Genomic DNA, 23,971 nt, shown 5'->3' with positions numbered 1-23,971 from the left:
AAACGTTTAGCACAACAAGGATCTAGAGCCATGTCATCTCTAATGAACTCTCTCAAACAATTCTTTATCACTCCAGAAGAACAGATGTTTCTTTTCGACAGTATGGTCGGATCCGTCTTAGGCTATGCATCAGAAATATGGGGTTTCCATCGTGCTAAAGATATCGAACTTATCCATAACCGGTTTTGTAGATTTGTGTTAAAATTGGGTCGAAATGTACCAACATGTTTTTTATATGGCGAACTTTGCCATTTATCTCTTTTTATTGTTAGAAAACAAAAAATATTGAAATATTGGTTACATATTATTACAAATAAACCAAAAGTTGTATACGATACGTATAAACTCTTGTATGACGATGCTATCAATGGTTATGTAAACTGGGCGTCAAATATACGGGATATATTATATGATCTTGGGTTAAATTATGTATGGCTAAATCAAGATGCTAGCACAATATGTATAAATAATATTAAAACTCGTATTAAAGGTCAATACTTGCAGAATTGGTCAACAACTATTCAGGAATGTAGTAAACTGTCTTTTTATTGTAGATTTAAATTAACTTTTTATATTGAAAAATATCTTTCTTATAGCAATAATGTTAGTCTGTTAACAAAGTTACGTAGTGGAACATAAAAGTTAAATATTGAAGTTGGTCGTTATAATAATATTCCTAGAGAAAATCGTTTATGTGAATGTTGTAAAATGTGTGTTATTGAAGATGAATACCATTTTGTTCTTGTTTGTCCAGTTTATAGATCTGTACGAACACAATTTTTACCAAAGTATTATTGTTCTTGGCCTAATAATCGCAAACTATTAAATATACTACAAGCTTCTAGTAAGTCTCTTACGATCAAATTATGTAATTATGTAAAAGCTGCATGGAATATTCGATCTAATATAGTCTCATAACTTTATATGTCATTGTATTATACTATTGTTCTCTGCTGTCTATTCATGTTTTATATTATGTAATATATGTTGTTAATTTTGCCATAGCATGTTTATGCTTTTGAAATAAAGATTCATTCATTCATTCAACGTTTGTGCAAGAAAAAACATATAACGTTTTTTTTTCTCGATTACTTGGTGATATCACCTCTGAGTATACTCATTCTGTCAAAAGAAACTTTTTGTTGTGAGTATATGAAAATATTCAAAACAAATTCCTATAAACTTTCATGCAAAAACTTTTATTTTATGAATAAACATGTGTAAAGATAGTAATTATGTATATATCCCCATTGAGAGGTCCCTGAAATACTGTAATTGCGTGAAGTCTTTGTTGTCGACAGCCAGTGATACACACGATAACATTTAATTACTATGAGTCCATGTCCACGCTGTTATGAAATTCATTCTATATGCTCTCTTGTGAATCTTATTGTATGTTTGTATGTGGTGATACTACAATGAAATATTGAACCTGCAGAGGCAGAGAGTATATTGCGGTTTCAATCAAAGACACAAAAGCAATCAATTCTGGACTAAAGTCGCGGGTTTTTACATAATTCCATCAGATCGTGATGTGAATATTCTATCCAATCAGATATTCAAAAAAGTGCTCTTGTGAAAGACATAATTGAAACCGATTAAAAAAATTTATAACTTTCGTATTTTGTATCGAAAGAACATGTAAGACAACAATATGTTTGTGTAAACCTAAAGAAGAGAGAGAGAGAGAGTTTTCAACTTTTCTGATGAACTACTCAAAAAATCTTTGCCATAAGTTACCATGCATGTATAACTAGATATTTGTTTATTTTCCTTCATTGCTTCTACGTATAATGTAAAGACCAATCACAAAGACTATCGCTGCCAAAAAGTTACAACCTGCCATGAAGTAAAATGATGTGACGTAGGTACCTGTAACGTCTCTTAAAAATCCTGAAATTAAAAGATACTATATTTTCTATGTATTGTGTGCGATTTTGTCCCATGTACATTTACTCCATATCCTTTAAGTTTCTATATATACTGAATAAATAATTAAACTATATAAAATCACAAGTACGTTCTAGCAAATGATTTAGCTTCTTGCATTAGTAAAGGAATGCTAATTTTTTGTGATAATATATGTCCAGGATTTCTAATTTACCCGCGAGGTCTTTTGTTGTGATAATATATGTCCAGGATTTCTAATTTACCCGCGAGGTCTTTTGTTGTGATAATATATGTCCAGGATTTCTAATTTACCCGCTAGGTCTTTTGTTGTGATAATATATGTCCAGGATTTCTAATTTACCCGCGAGGTCTTCTGTTGTGATAATATATGTCCAGGATTTCTAATTTACCCGCGAGGTCTTTTGTTGAGTACATTTCATAAAATTTTACCTAAAACCTAAAATGAAAGAACTTACTGGTCCGAATCCGGAAACTATGTCATCCTATGACGAACGGATATGGTTTAAAATAGGTTAAAGGCAATTATAAAAAGAAATTTTTCATTACATTCATAAAGCGTTCATGAAAAAAATTCTCGAATGCATAACCCTAAAATTGTTTTTCAATGCTGTGCATGTCAATCTTTGAGTAATAAGAGTAACTCCTATCCCGGAAATTTCTATTTGATCAAATATTTCTGAAGTATTGTGAAGCAGTTCTATTGTTTGAAATCAAAAATTATATGGACACCTCAGATGCACTGACCCTCGATATAAATTGAAGTTGGCAGCTTTAGTATTTTTTTTTTTTTATTGATAACATTAAAAAAACAAATACCTACCCTGTTAACATATTTGTCGAATTTCTGAAAAGGTTTCATGATAATATTTTTATGGTTTTTTTTTAAGGTGGATGGCATATATCTCCTCAGATAGAATTTTCTTATACTTTGCCAAAATGTAGATTTTACTAAGCTTTTCTTTCCAACATATAATAAAAAGTTTCGGTCACCGTGCTATTTTTCAAGCTTCTAGTCGAAAAAACAGGGCCAATTTTGCATAGATTTTTCATAAAAAAAACACTTTTTTGTGAAAGAAAATCTATGAGAAATAATTTCGAAATAAAATATGAGAAGATGTGTTTATAATATGCTTTAAAGTATAAAAAGAAAAATTGGTGTCACCGAACTTGTTTTCTTTTGCTACTCATAAAAGATGAAGACTTCTTTAACATTGGATTTTCTTGATAAAAATGTTTCTACTAGAGTTATCTCCCCTTAAATAGCAAAGTTAAAACAAAAAATGATTCGAACAAAGTTAATCTCCCGTAATGACCAACACAATGTACAGTGTGTCGCAATTTACATAATATCACAGTATAAGTGAGTAAATGAAGGTTGGCGCCTGTTAAAACGTGTAAACGTTTAAACCCGCTGCATTTTTATGCACCTGTCCTAAGTCAGGAGCCTGTTGTTCAGTGGTTGTCGTTTGTTGTTGTGGTTTTTAAGTGTTTCTCGTTTCTCGTTTTTTATGTAGATTAGACCGTTGGTTTTCCTGTTTGAATTGTTTTACACTGGTCTTTTTTGGGACCTTATAGCTTGCTGTTCGTTGTAATCCAAGGCTCCGTGTTGAAGGCCGTACTGTGACCTATAATTGTTTACTTTTAAGTTTTTATTTTTTACACATTGTGACTTGGATGGATAGATGTCTCATTTGCACTCATACGACATCTTCTTATTTAAATGTATAGGAACATTATTTAACATTTCAATTCATTTTACACCAATAAATGATGATAGTAAAAATGCAGAGAAAATATCATCATCAAAAGAAGCAAATCTACTGAAACATACGGTGCACTCATTATGTAGTATAACATATAGACTGCTAGACTCACCCATGAAAGGAGCTGACATTCCTAAGCTGACTCCTTGTAATAATACTAGAATCCCCATAGCAGATCTGAAGTTTTCAAGTCCTAAGAAATCTATCAAAACTGTTGGAGTCAGAGCGAATATCCCTCCTGCACCAATTCCGCTTACAATACAGAGGAGTACAAAATGCCAGAACTCTTTACAAAGCGGTGTCAACATCAAGCAAACACTGGTTAAGCTAAGTGTAAGTATAACGGCTACGTGATTTTTTATTATTTTCCTGTCAGTTATAATGCCACACATTACCATTCCAACAAAGTCACATGCATTAACCAGTGCAACAAGAACAGCGACTCTAGAATTATCAGTGTTCATTTCTCTTGCCAACGGTGCTATAAAGATGCTGAGATAGGCTGCCGGCACTCTTCCGAAACAATAAACCAAAGCGTATATCCACATGAACGGTTTCTTAAAAAGACTGCAATCAACCAAATTATTTTTACAACTGCAATCTTTTTCGATACTTTGTTTTGAGTCATTTGAAACAGTTTTGTCACGAAAGTCGAGTAAAGATATGCTGAAAGTACATTCACTCAAAACACGTGATATATTTGAATTCGATAATGTGTCAATTATCTTTGTTAAGGAACCTGTGTCACCTGTGGCTAAATATTGTTCTGAATAAGCATTCCCAAATAATTGTTTTTCATCAATTCTTGCTTGGGGAATACTAAGGCTTATACTTCTTTTTCTTCCTGTATGTGATTGTTCTTTGAAAACATCTGTCTTGTTGTTATTTTTTAGTAAAGTAGTTGCTTCCGGTAGCATAAAATCGCTGTCATCTTCTTCATTTTTCGGTTTCAATTTTTCCCTGATAGTCTTAGGTCTAAGAAACATAGAAAAAGCTATTAGATTCAGCTGTATTCCTCCAGTAATCAACATTCCACCCTGAAGTCCATAATGTTTGATAAGGTAACTATAAATTGGCGGGAAAATTAAACCTCCAAATGTAAATCCAGATATTGCTATAGCTTGTGCTAAATTACGTCGTTTCATGAAATAAACCCCAGTTAGATACATGAGTGGACCGTGGCAAAAAGTAAATGCTAAACCTGAAAAAGAAGACTTGTCATCATTGACGAAACGCAAATCAATGGAATCTGGAAAAATATTTCATTAACACATAAACATCAACATCCACATCAACATTAATGTGTAAGAAATACTATCAACCAATATCGTTTAATATACAGGCTGATATCCAGTTAAAATTAAACAAAAGAAATGGAACTCAGAGAAGGTAAAAAAAGGGCCAAGTTGGTATGTTTGAATTGTTTATATCTGTTTCTATAGGCTTTAAAAGTTTAATGTAGGTGAATGCTTTGGGATTTTATGCATCTTATATATACGTGTTTTTACTTAAAATAAAGTATGGAGCTTCGAGATATTAGTTAACTTTTAATTTAAAAAGACAATTTTTCACAGAACAGTCGATTGTGGTAGCAGTGGGAAATCTAGTGACAAAATATTACCTCCCCTGTAAACACTGAAAACTATGTTTGTCTATAAATTTGCAATTCTTGAGATTTGTTTAAAGAGGAAATGGATAAATTTTTTCCTCCTTAAACAAATCACAAAAGTTGCTAAGTTTGCATTGTTTCAATGCATCTAAGTGAAATGTAGAAGGTAGAGACATTTTAAAAAATGTGTGAAAGATTTAGTAAATATTTTAAAAGTATTGAAGTAATAGTGAGTTGAAAGATGTAAAATTGCTTATATATGTCCATAACTTCTGCTGAAGCATAGATTGTCAATAACTGAATTTTAGGGTTAACATTATGATATGTAATGTAAGGGGGCTACCATTTGATTTTTATAGGGAGGCTAGGATGAAATTTGGCAGGACAGGAGTTTTGAGTACAAAAAAAAAGGCAGGATGAGCAACTTGGCAAAAATAAAAGGTAGGATGACAATTTATGTAAAAAAAAGTCAGGATAAACTACTAAAGAAAAAGGCAGGACCGAATAGAGTGAAAAATAAAAAGGCAGGACAGAGATTACAACTAAAAAAAATGCAAGACAAAATTTTTCATCAAACTTTTGAAGTCTGTCAAGTTTACATTTGTACCTATTGATGACATGTATGCTTTTGGTAACATTTTGAGACCTCTACTTGAAGTTTGAATTCAGAAAATACTATTTCCAATTTGGTGTAAAATAAAAAAAATATATAACATAGGGCAATTTAAAAAAAAATAAAAAATTCATAATTATTTTTTTTTTAAAAAGATGACTTCCAAAAAAATTTATCATGTATGTGTGATAAAAAAATATAATTCTGTAGCTGTAAAAAAAAAATGATAATTTTGTAGTGAGCAGAAAAAAAAATTTAATAGCAGGTGTCTAAAACTTGGAAGGATTGTTAATTTTATTTAATATTGTTTGAAAAGGGTGGAAAGCAGGTTTTCAAACTGGTTTTTATCTATATCCTTAAATGAAGTTTTTTTTTCAGTATTAAACTGTTTATCTTTTATTGCTAATTGTTTAGTATGTTGTAGATACTAAATGGTTATTAATGTTTGTTCAAAAGTAAGATTGAAATTTGTCAAGTAATGACATCTTGGTTCCCATGTGAACATTTTTTCTATATTAAATAAGATTTTCAAAGTAACAATCACCAATGTTAACATCACTGTGGTCCAAAGGGTAGATAAACAGAAAGGTGTCTCCTTCATTTATTTTGGTAACACATATTCCAGTTAAAATAAACAATTTAAATCAGCTTTATTAATTAAAGATTTTAATCTTTGTTTTTCTTTCTAATAGTATGTTATGATAGTATTAAACTGTGGTTTCTTTTTAAATTTACATTCCAGTGGTATATAATAAAGCCATTTACAAATAAGTATGATTTAATACTCAGGGTAAGACATTTTATTGAAGTGTGAACATTTTTAGTGTCATAGATATAGGAAGATGTGGTATGAGCGCCAATTTATAAAAGTAAACCATTATAGGTCAAGGTACGGCCTTCAACACGGAGCATTGGCTCACACCGAACAGCAAGCTATAAAGGGCCCCAAAAAATTACTAGTGTAAAACCATTCAAACGGAAAAACCAACGGTCTAATCTATATAAAAACGAGAAACGAGAAACATGTATGAACTACATAAACAGACAACAGCTACTGTAATCAGATTCCTGACTTAGGACAGGTGCAAACATTTGCAGCGGGATTAAACGTTGTAATGGTACCAAACCTTTTCCCTTTTCTGAAACAATAGTATAACATCACAACATAGAAAAACACACTATAAAATAACAATTGGAAGGCTTAACTCAATCAAAAAACGTAAATTAACACACAATGAACGAATAAATTTGACCTATGACACCTGAATGCAAATACACAGTTAATAAAAAATTACAAGGGATAAATAATTAAAGTCAAAAGTAAATAAACAGGTTTAAACATGATAGTTAAAGTATGATATCACTGTGAAATTTCAAACAATTTATAGAAAATCATCACTTTTGAAGAAACCTGCGTCATATTATACACAGGTAAATGAAAATAATTTTGTTGTTAAGTATACTTCTTCTTCTGTGTGTATAAAATATTCCGTTTAGGAATACCAATAAATTTCTTTAATATCAATAAAACTAATCTAACACTTGGTACATATGGGGTGAATATCAACAATAAAAATATACAAATGGTGCTAGATAAAACTTCCTGTACAGGTCCAAGAACAGCATCTAAGGAAAAATGAAATAATTTTGATGTTCAAAGTACGAAGAAGTGAAAATTTGTAGTAATTAAATACCAAATAATCAAAGCTGGTATACAGACAAGATCCATGTTAACATTAAATAACAAAAAAGCATTACAAATAGTATCAACAGGTCAAATTAAAAAGAAAGTACGATTTGAGAGTACTCGCAGTTACTGACAGCTAGTTTAAAGCCAAAACAATTAATAATAAAAAATCATGCATCAGAGACTAAAATCAACTAAAATACATCCCATGGATTTAGTATTTTAACGTCAGAGAAGACATGACTTGTGCAATGCCAAAAATAAATGTATTGACAGGTAGTAGGATAGTTAGGAGTGACTTCTTTATAGATAAAAATTAACGTGTGTGTGTCTCTATACATCCCGTTTGAAAATAAAATACAAATTTAGTTATGTTTTAATTTGCTAATGACAAAATCGATATTAGTGCCAATGTAAACTATATTCAGAGATCTAATTACAAAATTGGTACGATAACCCTTACTAATAAGTGTGTTTAAAGGTTCGATGAGTTTACACGGGTCACATAATGATTTCCGCGCTTTAAGTACAATATTACCACCGTATGATGGAGCCAATGGCACATCGCCGTCTAAAAAAGGAAAATTAACAATAGGGAATGAAAAATCGTCTCTTTTGTCGTTAATTTTAGTATGGAGTTTCCCTTTAGAAATTGAAATGTCTAAATCTAGAAAAGGACAACTGCTGCTGTTTATGTTAGATGTATATATGTTACAAAAACTGTGATTTTTATAGTTTTATACAAACCCTTTTTATGAATGGTGTTAGACTACTGAATAATGAACTTTAATTAGTTGTTTGTTCATTCACTCCTTGTATCAATGGTCATTAAATGATTAATGTGATAATCTGAAGGCTGTGACACTGATCTTAATGCAAGACAGGTAATGGATAACTAGATAATTAGAGTTATCTTTCTTGTTATAGTTGAATTTAACAACCATACAATGATCATGAATATCAGGTGTTAGTTTAGTTTTGTTGGCAAATGCAGATAGTTTAACCCTTATGCAGATCAATCATCCATAAAAGGGAAGCTAATTCACCAACAATAAATTGCGCAACCAAATGGGCTCTAAGTGGAAAGTTGCGCAACACAATGGGGTAAGTGGACAGTTGCGCAACCCTAAAGATCCCTGTACAACACACCAGTTTAACATTTAACTGCGCATGTCTATCTAATTAGCCAAACTATGAAATCATGCGATAATTTCCGAGAGTTCATCAACTGGGGGCTAACGGTTGATAAGCGGTGACCATGCAGACTTGGAAAAAAATCAACTTATTAAATGTTTGCGTTTACATGTCAAAGCAACATGAGCATCATTTGAATCAAAATATAAGAACTTTATTAACAATGACACAGTTAAAGATTTCAAAACGGACTACTGCTGTGTTGTTGGTTGCGGTAATATACGATCTGATATGCCGCCTGGCTTTAATTGTACCTTTAATTGTCACAAATTCACGCTGAGGTCGTTCACTTAGCGGGAAGAATATATTAGATTAATAAGCGGGGCTCACTTCATCTACATGATATTTAGGTCATAAATTAAGAAGTCAATTAACACCTTAGCCATGTGGAATCCTCGTTTTACCTTGTACAATCTCACCAGGTGACAATTGATAAAAACGTACCCTTATCTAAACATACAGATACTGATAAAGGGCGACTATTTGATTGATTTATTCAACTTTTGTACACAGTTATTTCCTGCATCCTGCAGATTATTCTTTTCCATCCTGCCTGGTCATACTTATTTATTTTTAACTCCTACTAGAATAATAATTTTCTAAACACCACCCCCCCCCCCTAAAAATCAAATGGTCATCCCCTTATACAGATATTTAAAATGTTAACCCTAGTACCTAATTTATACTTATTTGTCATGGCCATTACGGACCTTAATGTCACTGGGAATATTTTAATAATTTAGGAGAGGGGTCATTCAGCAATTTGATCTTTTTTTATGGCAAAGCGTGGTAAATATAGGATATCCAATTAATTTTAATGGCATGAAAAATGATAGAGTTGAAAATATGTAGAAAATTACTCTGGTTGCTGGGACTGAACTTCTGCATAGGCGAAGTCGATCATGAACATAGCTTAGAAATTTAAATGGTATTGAATGCATTGTACTATAGTCTGATGTTTGAAATTATAGATAAACCTGTATTTCTGATACGTATTTTAAAACTGCTTTTATATCTCTCTTCATTATCATGGCCGTTTAAAATATCACTGACGCAGAAATATTTGAAACAAATGTACATTCAAATAAGAGGATGTGGTATGAGCGCCAATGAGACAACTCTCAATCCAAGTCACAATGTATAAGAAGTTGACAATTATAGGTCACAGCTACTACGGTCTTCAACACGGAGCCGAAGCCCTATCTACTACATGTCAAATTTTTCTGTTGGTATTCTGAAAGCATTTTATAAGAGCTATATCTTCCCACATTTTATTTTGATATTCTATCATTCATTTTACCTTCAAATATTCATATAATGATACCTTAAAATTTTTCTCTGTATAGTCCATACAAAATGTTTCATATTTTCACAGCCTGTAGCTTAAAACAAAACTCGGTGACCTATCATTGTGTTTTTCATATTTTTAACATATCACAATATATACCACATCTTTGACAAAGGATATAAGGACAAATTCTATCAATTTTGGTTTACACTTCCATACTACTATTAGTGGAAATTTCGATTATTTAGTAATGCCTGTAACTTGTCCTTGTACCCATAAAATTTCACGTAAAAGTCACCATAATATTAACCTGTTTTTTTTAAAGAAAATTAAAAGTTCGAGTGTATGATACTAAACCTATATGTAGGCCGTAACCCCTTTACATGCATGTCACAAGCCGAAGATGCAAAAAAATATTTCAGAAAAACTGCGAATTGATACTGGAACAGAACTGAAATTAAATTCTTTTTATCAAATACTTTTCTCTTTTCAAGAAACATCAAACTGATATACTGCAATGTACATAGCGCACTAGGCAAAAGAAAGCAATTACAAGATAAATACTTTTTTAAAAACCATTTACTAATATTAAAACACAACTGTTAGCAACAAGATGACTTATTTTCAGGTTTGAATTGTTTTTAGTCGAGACCTTTATAGAGCATAATATTTGGTATGGATTTTTTCATTGTCGAGGGCTGTATGGTGATATATAGTTGCTTTCATCTGTCATTTGGGTCTGGTGGATAGTTGTCTCGTTTGCAATCATACCACATCTTTTCATTTTAAATTTGTTAATCAAATAAACGATTATTAATATCTTAAACTTAAATAAACTCAAGCATACACCATGAGAGAGATGTGTATTATTAGTTGATTCATTATTGTGTTGCTAAATATCAGAGTCAATTTGATTTAGCCCCCTGTCACGTATGATATCGTTAATTATCGCGGGATTTAAACTCAAACGCGCATATGATTTCGAGATCAGCGTTGATAAGTCGCTTATGTGAAACTGGTCTACTGCGCAACTGGCGGCTTATCTCTATTATACCACTACTTTTATATATTTGGGCTACAGGTTGATATTATCACATTAAAAACTCACAGTACTAAAAAAATGAAATATATGGGTCAAGTAAAAAACCATTCTAATGATTAAAAACAACAGAGTTGGTGTGCTTAAATAACAAATTTTTACTGGAAACCCTTGACGACAGACTTTACAAGTGGATCTTAAAAATGCATAACTTCAAAAAAAGTTCCATTTGTTGTGTGTATTATCTCGGGTAATTCGTCTTCAACCTCTAAAAATTTTTAATCTGCCGTTCCACGAATATTCAAATCAATTCAATTTGATTTTTTTTTTTTGGTGTTATTGAACTTTGAAAAATTCCCCCTGGCTTAAAGGTATATTAAACGATTCTTAATAGCTAGTAGATACATTTGTTTTTTTAATATACAACTGGCATATAAGGATCGTAATGATGCTATGTTGATAAATTTATCGGTTTTCAAGAACTAAATTGACAGCGTGTCATCCCTACAATGGCTTTTAAATTACGATTGAAAATATTTGGTGGCGTAGTCGACCGTGCGAGGGCTGTATAGCCAGTCATGGTCGTTAAAAACTTCCATCATCATTTGGTGGCATAATGGGGAGATAAATAAATTCTGACGAAGAATAATACTGACTGATATAGTGACGGCATTGGTTGAAGTTTAATTGTCTTTTGAAAAATCGATAACGTGCACGTTTTCTAACTGCAATATACATCAAGTGAATATGTTTTACAAATAATACAAGAACTATCCATAATTCATGTCTTACAGTTACATAATGGATCCATGAAAAATTGAACATCGCATGCTCTACATAACTGAGAGAATTTTTTTTTCATTTTCTGGCATACTCATCTACATTTTCTGCAAATTATTGCAACTTTTATCCGTTATGTAGAATGCAGACATTGTCAACACAAATTAAGGATAATTTTCAAATATCCAAGATTTTCGAATTGGCTAAGAGGTGTACTGTCACTCAATCTTTACTTTCGTATGTTCTGAGTTTGCCGATATGATATAGCATATATGCATTAAAAAATTCTTTCACAATATTATATTATATCTAAAAATGTTTTAATTTTATACAGACTTTCATATAATATATTACTGACTAAAATGTCAGCAATCTTTCTACGCGTACGATTACATGCTTTCATGTAGTATGAAAAAAGGTTACCATTTGGAAACACATGCCATTAGCGGTGTTTTGTATACAAAAGGTACATATATCGAATTAAGTTGGTACGATTGATTATTAATTCTTTTATTTTATAATTATCACATCAACTAAGTGCTGAATTAATCCATGTTAAATGTAAGTATAACTAGATGCCCTTTAGAGCCTGTATCGCTCACACAGATATAGATGTGCATCTTCTACAATAGCCTCTCTCCAATATTACAGACGAATATCATTCACGACTAGTTTCACTTTTTGTTGATTTTTTCTATGTTTACGGTTTCTCTCTATCTACTTTAAGTTTTTTCCAAACGTAAAACATGGGAAATAATTAAAGGGTGATAACTCCTATGCGAAATGGACTGACCATTTCGGAAATGTTGACCTATCTCTTAGACTAGATCTTCGTCTTTTTTGTCGTTTTTGCTTTTTACAGTTTCCCTCTTTATTTAATAGTTTTTGCCCAAAACGCAAACGTTTTTTTTTTAAATCAGGGGCAGTAAGAAGTAGACTTACAATTTCAGCTACATGACATATTTGAAGTTCTTAGCTGGTATGTCTCTACTATAGGATTTGCCAAAAATGCAAAACTTGAAAAAATCAACATTTAGTTGTAGTTATTGAACAAGCAAATCGGTATATGTCATTTGATATGCACGTCTCGGGTGACCCTACTTGACCCGAACGACGTAGGAGTTCGGGTTAAAGGGGCATCCCGACCGTGCAGATTAAATGATTATTATTGATATATACCGATTTGATTGGCCAATAATTGTTTTAGCTCATGACGCCATTAATTTCCATGAATGTTTTGGAAATATTCGAACGATGTTCAATCCTCGGCTCCTGTGAAAGTGTTCTTGTATGGTGAAAAAGGGGAAAATACGGCTTTATAAATAGTAAAAGGTTGGTAACTTTTAAATTATTATTTTTTTTATATTCAGGCTTTTTCCTAAATTGATACATTGTTTGGAGAATTGCATTTTAATGGAAGATCTTTGATTGCTTCTGTTCAATTTGTTCATATATTATTAAGTTTTATGATTTAGAACTTGACATGTCATGTAGACACCTGTCTATCGAACACTATATGTTGCCCTCTAGATGTCCTTAGGTGTTTTGTCGTGTGATTGCTGTCTAATTGACATATAACCCAAATCTCCTACAGTTTTAGTTCCGTGTGATGTACTTTTAAATCAGTTTATGACAAATTATAACTGAAAGGGCTACTGAGTAGAGATAAATTGCTTTCCCTAAAAGTGAGGCGAAAGATGACAAAGGAAATTATTCAAACTCATAAGTGGAAAACACAACTGACAATGCCATGGCATGACATAAACAAACAAACAAAAAACGATAAAAAGTCAAACAGTACACAAAAAACAACAAGGAGTACTCAAAACTGAGCAACACGAACCCCACCGAAAAACCGGGGTGATTTCAGGTGCTCCGAAAGGGTAAGCAGATCCTGCTCCACATATGGCACCCGTCGTGTTGCTTGTGTAAGTACACATCCGGTGATAAAGAATATTATGCCAACGGAAGATTAATCGAAGAGAGATAGATTTATAGTGCAAAGTAAACAACAACAAAAAGATTTCCTTTATTATCTTTAAATTAACCACCTTCCTCCCCCCCCCCCCCCCCCCCCCCAAAAAAAAGAATTGTCAACTGAATTAATTTGGAGGACATGTCGCATGTAAACGAAATCTGCTTGATCTCCAACTTACTATATAATGATAAATAGATGAGATATGTTTGCCAATGAGACAACTATCCAAGTTCAAAGTGGATGTTAGCAATAACATGCAACCTTACGGCCTTCAACAATGAGAAAAATCTATACTGTATATATATCATAGTACATGTTTTTCCTATTTGGCAGAAACTTGAATATAAACCTCATTAAATTCGACCCAAAAATAGTTCCTGAAATGGAATTAATCCTTTTTTTTTAAGTCGTAATAAATTCCATTGAGCATGAAAATAATCCAAATCAGATTTCAATATTAGGATATTCTAAAATATTATAAAATATCATAAAGTGTTCCAAGGTATGAGGAACACATTCTATTTCATATTTTGGATCGACGAAGTTTGTACAAATTTGTTAATTGATTAGTTTTGTCGTAATATTGCAAGGTCAATGTCGAACTAGGGGTCGATGAGGGCTAACTCCCCCCCCCCCTCCCCACAACCCCCTTTGATTGGAAAATATATAATGTTTTTGCCTTAAATCATCAATAATTTTTGTTTAGCCTCGCTACCCTCGGCGGTATTTCTTTTATTCTATGGAATAAAGCCCCTATGTCTTTGAAAAATCCCGTATCCGCCCCTAATTATAAGAGTACATACAGTAAACTGTATGAACGGTGCAGTATATCTGAGGAAGGTAATGCACACCTTAACGCTGCATTATTCAGATTATAGCACAGTATGAACAAAGAGATTTTGCCTATGTTATATGTTAAAGGGGATTAATTCTTAGTCGACTGATAATTTCTTAATAATTTTTTTTATAGATCTTGTCCTGCTGATATTTTTGGTGTTTTTCTCTGTCTTTTATAGTTTAAAAAATAATAGTAAAAAAATCACCATTTAGTGGGCTATAAACCCCTACAAGGAATCGACTAACGATTTTGACCATGATTTATTGGTAGATCTTGTCTGGCTGATAAATCTCTATTTATCATATTTTTCAAGATAATCGGCAAAAACAAAACAAAATTTTAAAAATCATCAATTAAGGGTAAAACCTCCTGTAAAGAGTTGTCCGACAATTAAGACCATTATAAGCGTTAGTAAGATCTTGACATTCTGAATGTTTTTGATTCGGTCCGATTTTCTTTATCTATAACGGTTTTCATAATTAATAGACAATACATACATTTTCCCCATACGTTCTATTTTTAGCCTTAGTGGCCATGTTGGTTTGCAAGCGAAATCATCTGAAACATTTTTAAATCATAGACCCCAAATGACCTTGGCCCTTTTATTTTAGATGGGAAGATTTTTGTCAATTTGTGAACTTAACGGAAAACGACGGTGATCAGAAAAGCAAATTTGGCCCTTTAAGTGAGCTAAAAAAAATCAATGACATTTGAAGGTTTTAAACGATTTAAAAGTGAATTGCGTAGCCCATTTGCAAATGAAAAATGCAAAATGGGCTACGTCACTTGCTTTCATTGTCCGAAACTTAAAGACATCAGTATTTATTTAAAAAGTCCTTCTCAATAAACCACCAATGCTATATATTATATTCAAACGAAGCGTCTCACCAGCCATTACTCCGTTCGTTATTACAAGAATTTCTATGCTACTAGCAAAACTTCCACCAATAAAAGCTCCACTGCACAAAATACTTGCTATTATTACACACTGTCTTGTTGTCAGATACCGTAGACCTACTGTAAGAACAGGCAGTGCTGAAAGTATAATTAGATGCATTTCAAGGATTCCTCTAAAAGTTTCATTGGGTCAGCAATTGTTTCCTTTGTTTAAGTCGATGCTTTTGTATAACAAAAAAATATCATTCCATATATATGGACATAAAAAATAGACAACCAACTTACAGAAGAAATACAGTTGTATTAGTCAACAAGTCAGGACATTAAACGTGAGAATCCAATATAAGTTTAAATTGTAAACGACCATATAGGGGGTCACTATTTATTATCTATTGTGTCTTTGAAAATTGTAGTTTTTTTACTCAAACCGCCACGTTCCAGAATTATGTTGTTTGACATGTCTATGTATAATAAGTAACTTTTTTTTCTAACTATGGCTGTAAATTTAAAATCTTGATTTATTCACACATGTAGAAAGCAATGCATACTCCTTGCTGGCTCTTATTATTATATCTTGATTTGTTATGGCATAAACATAGATCGGCGACTTCAATCAATGATCTACGACAAATGTGACAATTTCGGTTGTTCCCTTATAAAAATAAAAAGATGTGGTATGATTGCCAATGAGACAACTATCCACCAAATATCTATATATCTAAAATAGAAACAAATATCTTATCATTGACGTAATTACTGAACAAGCATTAATTTTTTCAATAAATCATTTAAAGAAGAAACCAAACCCTTTCATGGTAGCTCTAAAAACACAAAATCTAAAATTAAAACAAATGTTCATATCCCCACTCCCTAAACCACCTTATCAATTTTTCATATCTCAAAAGTAACATAACCTCACGCGGGTGATTGTGTTTATATTATATTGATTTCAGTCACAGGGGTGTTCTTATAAATATAATCTCACCTAAAAGGGTTATAATGAAGAACGACTGAAATCGACAATACACATTTTTTTACGGGTCGACATTACGAATTCGGGGAGATATGTTTTGACATGTTAAATCTTAAAAGGATCTTGTCTGAAGATAAGCACTATTTGGTTTTCGAAACGTGTTTCTGATACAATATACGGCATTACTCCTGTGTTATAAAACTTGTTTTACCACGGATATAACAATTAATGGTTTGCTCATTTTAGCTTAACAAAAATATGTCCTGCAACGATGTTTGTGTCTCAGACGAGTGTCTGTGTATACATCTATAAAGCTAACTTACTGCATATGCTATATGTTGTATGTAACACACCACTTATCATTGACGTAACTACTGAACTAGCATTAAATTTTTCAATAAATCCATTAAAGAAGACACCGAACCCTTTCATGGTAGCTCCAAAAACACAAAATGTTAATGTAGCTCCTGAAATGAGAAAACATGTTAAATGAGGGTACTATTTGCGCCTAGCTAGCGTTTTGATATTGGTTTTAATTAAATATACATTTTGTCACACTTTCCAGTTAATATATTGAAATAAAAACTTAGAACTCCCTTAGACAAAGTGGACTTTTTTGTTTCGACCCTTGTGTGACTTGGCAGAAAACATATACATGGTTATGAATGTAAAATGTATCTAAATGTGTGTTATTTAATAATTTATTATGGTTATCTCGTGACATCCCTTATATTTGTGTTAAAATTTCATGGGAACAACTGTATAATCAACAATCGGGTCGGTAAAGTACAAAACCTCTACTCACAGCCTCAGATGAACCATGATCATTGTCTATTTGTATGCTAGAACACAGCGTAGCTGCCAGCATTCCATTTCAGCAATGCAAAAACAAGGTTATCTCAATAAATATGTGTTCAGTACCTTTGTATATGGGGCGGAATACTGTGCATTACATCGGATCTAGAAATTTTCTCCTTCCTGTACGATTTATCTTAATCTTTTGACTACTTGCATCATTTATTCGAACAACATTTCGTATTCAAACCTAAAATGAATTAACAGATGTTTCTATAAAGCAATATACCCGCCAAAACCTTCCATGCCCAGCCTCCATCAATATTTCCGTCTTGAATTTTGTCAAGTGAAAAATTGCTTTTAAAATCACCGTTTCCGGGCAGTTGCTTGTGCTCCACATCAAGGTGTTCATTGGTAGCTTCGTTGTCTACGGATATAGTTATTTCTGTTACATTTTTATACATAATTTAAGGTAAGCTTTCTCGTGTAGAATATCAGGAAATTTCTGAAAGTAAAAACAGATAATTCTAAGATATTTGTAAAGTCCTTAATTTGTTATTATTTGAAAGAGATAGGTACAATTGTGTAAACATCACATTTGCACTTACTATCCCAAATTTATTTATAATTCAAGTATTTAAACCCTTGTAACAAATGAAGTTTAACGAATACAAAATCACTGCTATCATATTTGCGATTGACCTAAGTAGACTTCAGACCATTTGCCAATAACAGACACCCTTTTGTATCTTCTTAATATATTTTTTATATGAATATTGACACTACAATGTACTTCAAACCGTCTTTGCTTGAAAGAAAAAAATCTTCATTTTTCCTTATTGCACATCTCATATTCAACATTATGACAATTCCACGATAAAAATGTGATAATAAACTTGTTATATTGTTCCCCTCAATGTGTCTTGTCGATTACGATTGCCGGAACTGAAAGACAATCTAAACTGGAAATGGTAATTTCGGTTAAGTATTGACTTGCATTTAGTACTTTAAATTTATGAAATTGACAATTTGTTTTTCGTTGTCGGCTTCCAATGTAATGCTAACATTTGGTACATATAAGCTTTATAAAAGATCCAATGCTCTTGCGAATAAAATTAATCAGCTTTGTTATATGAAACTTGATTTATGGTCTATGAAAATGAGGTTATTAGGTTTTATTGTGGGCCAAACTTTTGAATTACGACGTCCACTCCCGTCGACGAAGCTTTAGGTAGACATTATGTATATAAGTTGTACTTCTTCTTACAACCTGGTTCGGAACCAATACTGTTTTATCTTCTGACATTATGGCGACGGAAAATTTACGTTTTGCTCTTCTAAAGGTCAAAGTGTTAATGACTATGTTCTTGTTTTTCCAGAAAATTACAATAGAATCGCAGACTTCAACGTTTTGCAATTTAATGCATTTTCCGATCATGCACTTCGTCTATCCCCCCGTTTGCTAACAAACAATTTTCCTAAGACACACAACATTATAAAGTGGGACTCAAGTAAGAGTCACGAGTATAATCAACTTCTTTTACAACACAGTGAATCACTTTTGACGCTTGTAAATAACTTATCCAGCGCAGGCGATGTCAACGATGCTGTAAGGGAGATAAGTTGTGTTCTATATGACAATGCATTTAAAGTTTTTGGGAAAACCATATTGGTGAACAATTCTACAAATGTGAAAAGACATAACAACGAATGGTTTAATGCATTTGTGCCCTTGAACGTCGAAAATTTAATTCATCTCGCAATTTGTACCAGCGTCATTCTACGGACGCAAATCGACAATTATATATCTTAGCCCGGAATAGTTACAATAAGGCTAAACGTGTAGCCCGAGCCAGTTTCAAACGTGCCAAAGGACTTGAACTTTGCAAAATAGCTAAAACGAACCCACGTAAATGTTGGTCTGCAGTTAAGCCGCGAAAGAAATCAAAATGTTTAGCTGATAGTGATTTGTTGTTGCGTCATTTTGAACAATTGCTAGAGGGAGACCCTTCAGATATATGTGAAGAAGTCATTGATCTGATTGAAAATAGCTCATTTTTAGACACTATTACAATAGACTCTTTAGATAATGAAATCTTGGAAGATGAAATTATACGTGCTATTAATAAACTTAAATCTGGAAAGTCTGCTGGGAATGATTCCATTATCACCGAAATGTTGTCATCGAATCCAGTTTTCTTCGCTCCTATTTTTAAAACTCTCTTCAACTTTATGTTTGAAAATGGCTTTTTCCTGATATGTGGTCGGAAGGCAATGTAATAGCGGTTCCAAAAAGTGGTGACTTAACAGACCCGAATAATTATCGACCTATCATCTTAGTTAGTATTTTATCAAAACTGTTTACATCGATATTAACCGAACGATTACTCAGCTGGGCTGAGGAGGAGGAAAAACTTATCGATAACCAATTTGGATTTCGACTTGGCCGATCTACTGTAGACGCTATATTTGTACTACATGGTATTATAACATATATTCTACAACAGAAATTAAAATTATATTGCGCATTCGTCGATTTTCGTAAGGCATTCGACAAGGTTATCAGGAGAATTCTATGGTACAAACTATTAAAAAGTGGTATAAGCACGAAATTTGTTTCAATCATAAAGGCAGTCTATGAAACTGTTCGTCTACGAATTCGCACTGAGGGTGAATTTTCAGAGGCTTTTGATAATTTCTTGGGAGTGAAACAAGGTGAACCATTATCACCTCTGTTGTTTTTATTCTTCGTGAATGACATTATTCAAGATATTCCTATGGACAATGATAACGGAGTTTTTAATATCAATGGATATCTGATATATTTAATTTTGTTTGCAGACGATACCGTCCTGTTCGGAAAATCTGCCGAAACATTACAAGTCTTACTAGAAAAACTTTCATTCTATTGTAAAAAGTGGAATATTACTGTTAATACCGACAAGACAAAAGTAGTCGTTTTCAGAAATGGTTGGCAACCTCTTCATAACCGCTTTTTCTTTGACAACCAGGAGCTAGAAATTGTAAATTCATATGTATACTTAGGCATGGTGCTACATTTCAATGGAAAGTTCTTACACTCACAGAAGAGGATTTCTCAGCAAGGAGCAAGGGCACTTTCTTCCTTATTCGATACTCTTAAGCGAGTTTATATTGAACATAGTCAAGCATGTTTTTTATTTAATAGTATGGTGGCCTCTATACTTAACTATGCGTCTGAAATTTGGGGATTTCATCGAGCCAATGACATTGAACTCGTTCATAATCGTTTCTGTCGTTTTATATTAAAGCTTGGTAAAAATGTACCAATCGCCTTTTTATGTGGTGAACTTGGTCATCTACCTATGTTTATTTTAAGGAAAGATAAAATTATAAAGTTTTGGTTGCATATAATATATGATAAACCTAATATTGTATATGATATTTATAACCTCTTACGCATTGATGCCTTAAATGGCAAGAGAAACTGGGTTTCAAATGTTCGCGATTTATTATTTAGTTTAGGTCTGAATTATGTATGGATTGATCAAGAGAACATTAATGTAACATTTGAATATATAAAATGTCGTATAAATGATCAATACTACCAGAACTGGTTTGCTATTTTGAACGATTGTGAAAAACTGTGTTTATATAGGAAATTAAAAAATAAGTTTTGTTTAGAAGATTACTTAAAATATGATTTTAATAGTACTATACTCACTAAACTACGTAGTGGAACATTAAAACTGAATATAGAAGTTGGTCGTTTTGACAATATTGTAAGAGAAAATCGTATATGTATATGCTGTCATATGAATTGTATTGAAAATGAGTACCATTTTGTTTTAGTATGTCCTGCCTTTAGATCATTGAGGCTACAGTTTTTACCAACATTTTATTGTTCATGGCCAAATCATAGAAAGCTTGTATTTCTTTTACAGGCTAGCTCAAAGAATTTAACTAAAAAATTGTGTAAATTTCTTAATGCGGCATGGAAGTTAAGATTACAAATTATTATTGCATAACAGTTGTAGTTCTGTGCCTGCTATGACTTTATTGTGTTGTTCTCTGCATGTTTACTGTCATTATTGTCATTATCATATATTATTTTATTTTGCTATAGCATTATGTTTGCTTCTGCAATAAAATATTCATTCATTCATTCATTGACTTATGATATTTGGTATGTAGGTACATTGTACGGTGTGTCGCGTATCTTTAAATCATCCTGAACATTGACCACAAGGTCAAAATATTTGACTTGTTGGGACATTTTTTGTGTCCTCAACATATCTTTTCTATCCTTTGAAATAGGCTAGCAATACTAAGCACGTGGGTACATTACAAAAAGACGGTGTGTCGTTTACCATTTAAGATGACCCCTAACATTTGAACTTTCATCTCAAGATCAAATGGTAGATATTTAGTACCATTTTCATGTGCACATTAAAACCATCTACCATATTTTCTGTTTTGGTAACATGCTACGGCGCCCTTTAATATAATTATTTGCTAAAATTCTAGAATAGAAACAAATGTTCACATCCCCATCCCCAAAACCATATGTATTCTTAATGTTCCTGACAAATATGAATAGTGCTCCATAAGTTATATATACCTTATATCGTTAAATGATAAATATATCAAAAACTTTTCAGCTCCTAACCCCTTAAACCATACATATTTTAATTACAATGATAAAACATTTCCAGTTAACCATAGGTTTAGTTCCCAAGGTTCATGCACCGCCTCATCTTATATCAAAAATTGTTTAAATATCTCTACACCTGTTCAGATGTCCACCACTAAACCATATATTTTCTAAATTGCCCGACAAGACCTGTTTAATGCACCGTATAAATTTTCTCTGGTGTGTTCTGTTCTGTCCCCTTCGTATCATAAACTGTGAAATATTTCGAAAACAGGTAAAATCCTAAAATTATACCAGTATACTCTTATTTTCCTTGACAACAACTTTCCGGTTCAAGAATGCGTTAGGCGTGCATTTTCTTTACCAGAATGACATCTTAGGATGAGGGGGAGACATTCGTTTTTTGTACCATAAAACCGATCCGTCTATAGTTTTTGATTATAATTTAGACTGCACAATGCTTGACACCTGGTGTGAATAAGGATAACAACAAGAAAGTCTATAGAAACCAGGGGACCATAAAGTTTTGTGAAGTTTTCACCGTTAGCAATGTTCTTATTATTCTACAAATAATTTCGTTAAGCAACAATGCAAATGGCAATAAACTGTTGACACAAAGATGTCTCGCTTTTTGTAATTTTGATAGTAAAATAAAAAAAATGTTGAAATTAATATGGCAATACTCAAACATATTAACTATGGAAAACATTCAAAGTCAATGAATCCTGACTGAAGGTGCAGGGTCAAATAACCTCCATGTAAATAAGAAAACCTAATACTTATAAAACTGCATACCAAATACCATTGACTTATCATAAGTGGCTCCTTTTAAATTAACCTAAACACAAACTTTAACTTAAGTTTAAAGTCAACGAACCATGATTATGGTGCGGGGCTATATAATCTCCATGGCAATGAGACCAACAAATTATTATACAACTGCATACCAATTATCATTGACTTAACATTAGTGGTTTATCTTAAACCGATCTTCTTCTTCTGTATACAGTTCTGTGAAAGTTTAAATCCTATATACAGATGCTCTTTAAAAACAGTGTTTTTGTCTATTTTGTAAGCCGAGCCTTGAAGCATTCAAGACTCGGGGTAGTGATAGTGGAAAGTGGTAAGGCATTCCATCCCCGTATGGATTTTGGATAGAATGAAATTTTCCTTATGTCAGTCCTACAAAGGGGAACCTGGTAGCATCCAGTACGAGCTGCTCTTGATGCTCGGCTTATTGGAATTAGCCTAGATGTTGCATCTATATTGACTAGACCATTAGTAATTTTGTACATAATACACATCATTGTCGTTGATCTTCTCTCGTCTAATTGTTGCCACTCAAGTTATTTTATCATGGCGTCTACTGATGATGTATTACGATATTTGTTAGTAACATACCTAGCCCCTCTGCGTTGTACCATCTCAATTTTTTTCTTGTTGTTTTGTTGATGGGGGTCCCAAACTGCGCCTACGTATTCTAGTGTTGGTCTTACTAATAACTTGTTTGCTTTTTCTTTCGGTTGTTTGATGATGATGATTAAATTTTTTTTTAAACCCAATAGTTGTATATGCTTTTTGACAGATGTTATGTACATGGGTACTCCAATTTAAATCTGAGTTGATGGTAACTCCAAGGTTGTTTGCAGCTGATACTCTCTACAGTACATGGCCGTGCAGGATGTAGTCTTTGGTGATGATATTTCTTTTCTTGCTGATAATCATGACATTGCATTTGACTGCGTTGAACTTCATGAGCCATCGATGTTCCTAGTCTGCTAATTTATTCAGGTCCTCTTGTAGTGTTGTGGTATCTGCATCTGTTGTTATTGTGAGGTAAATGATAGTGTCGTCGGCAAACAATCTTGTTCTAGATCGAACTCTCTCTGGCATATCAATGATGTAGTAGAGGAAAAGAGCAGGACCTAGGACTGAGCCCTGTGGTACACCTGATTCAACATAAACGAGGCCAG

At 32.6% G+C, this 23,971-nt stretch overlaps 1 protein-coding gene across 1 annotated transcript; it reads right to left on the bottom strand.

The window, feature by feature from the left end:
* Positions 1-1,750: 1,750 nt before the first annotated feature.
* LOC127737823 (monocarboxylate transporter 12-like) lies at positions 1,751-17,865 on the bottom strand. The gene is made up of 5 exons (XM_052248759.1): positions 17,655-17,865; positions 16,894-17,037; positions 15,589-15,735; positions 3,787-4,875; positions 1,751-1,893 (listed from the first exon to the last, which is right to left on the bottom strand). The coding sequence occupies exons 1-5, from the start codon at positions 17,827-17,829 to the stop codon at positions 1,766-1,768; spliced, it is 1,683 nt and encodes a 560-aa protein (XP_052104719.1). The 5' UTR covers positions 17,830-17,865; the 3' UTR covers positions 1,751-1,765.
* Between the last annotated feature and the right edge of the window lie 6,106 nt (positions 17,866-23,971).

This window comes from Mytilus californianus, unplaced genomic scaffold, assembly GCF_021869535.1.
Source record: "Mytilus californianus isolate M0D057914Y unplaced genomic scaffold, xbMytCali1.0.p SCAF_4, whole genome shotgun sequence".
NCBI classification, from domain to species: Eukaryota; Metazoa; Mollusca; class Bivalvia; order Mytilida; family Mytilidae; genus Mytilus; species Mytilus californianus.
The sequence above is the reverse complement of the archived record's forward strand: the minus strand, read 5'-3'. Positions and strand labels throughout refer to the sequence as shown.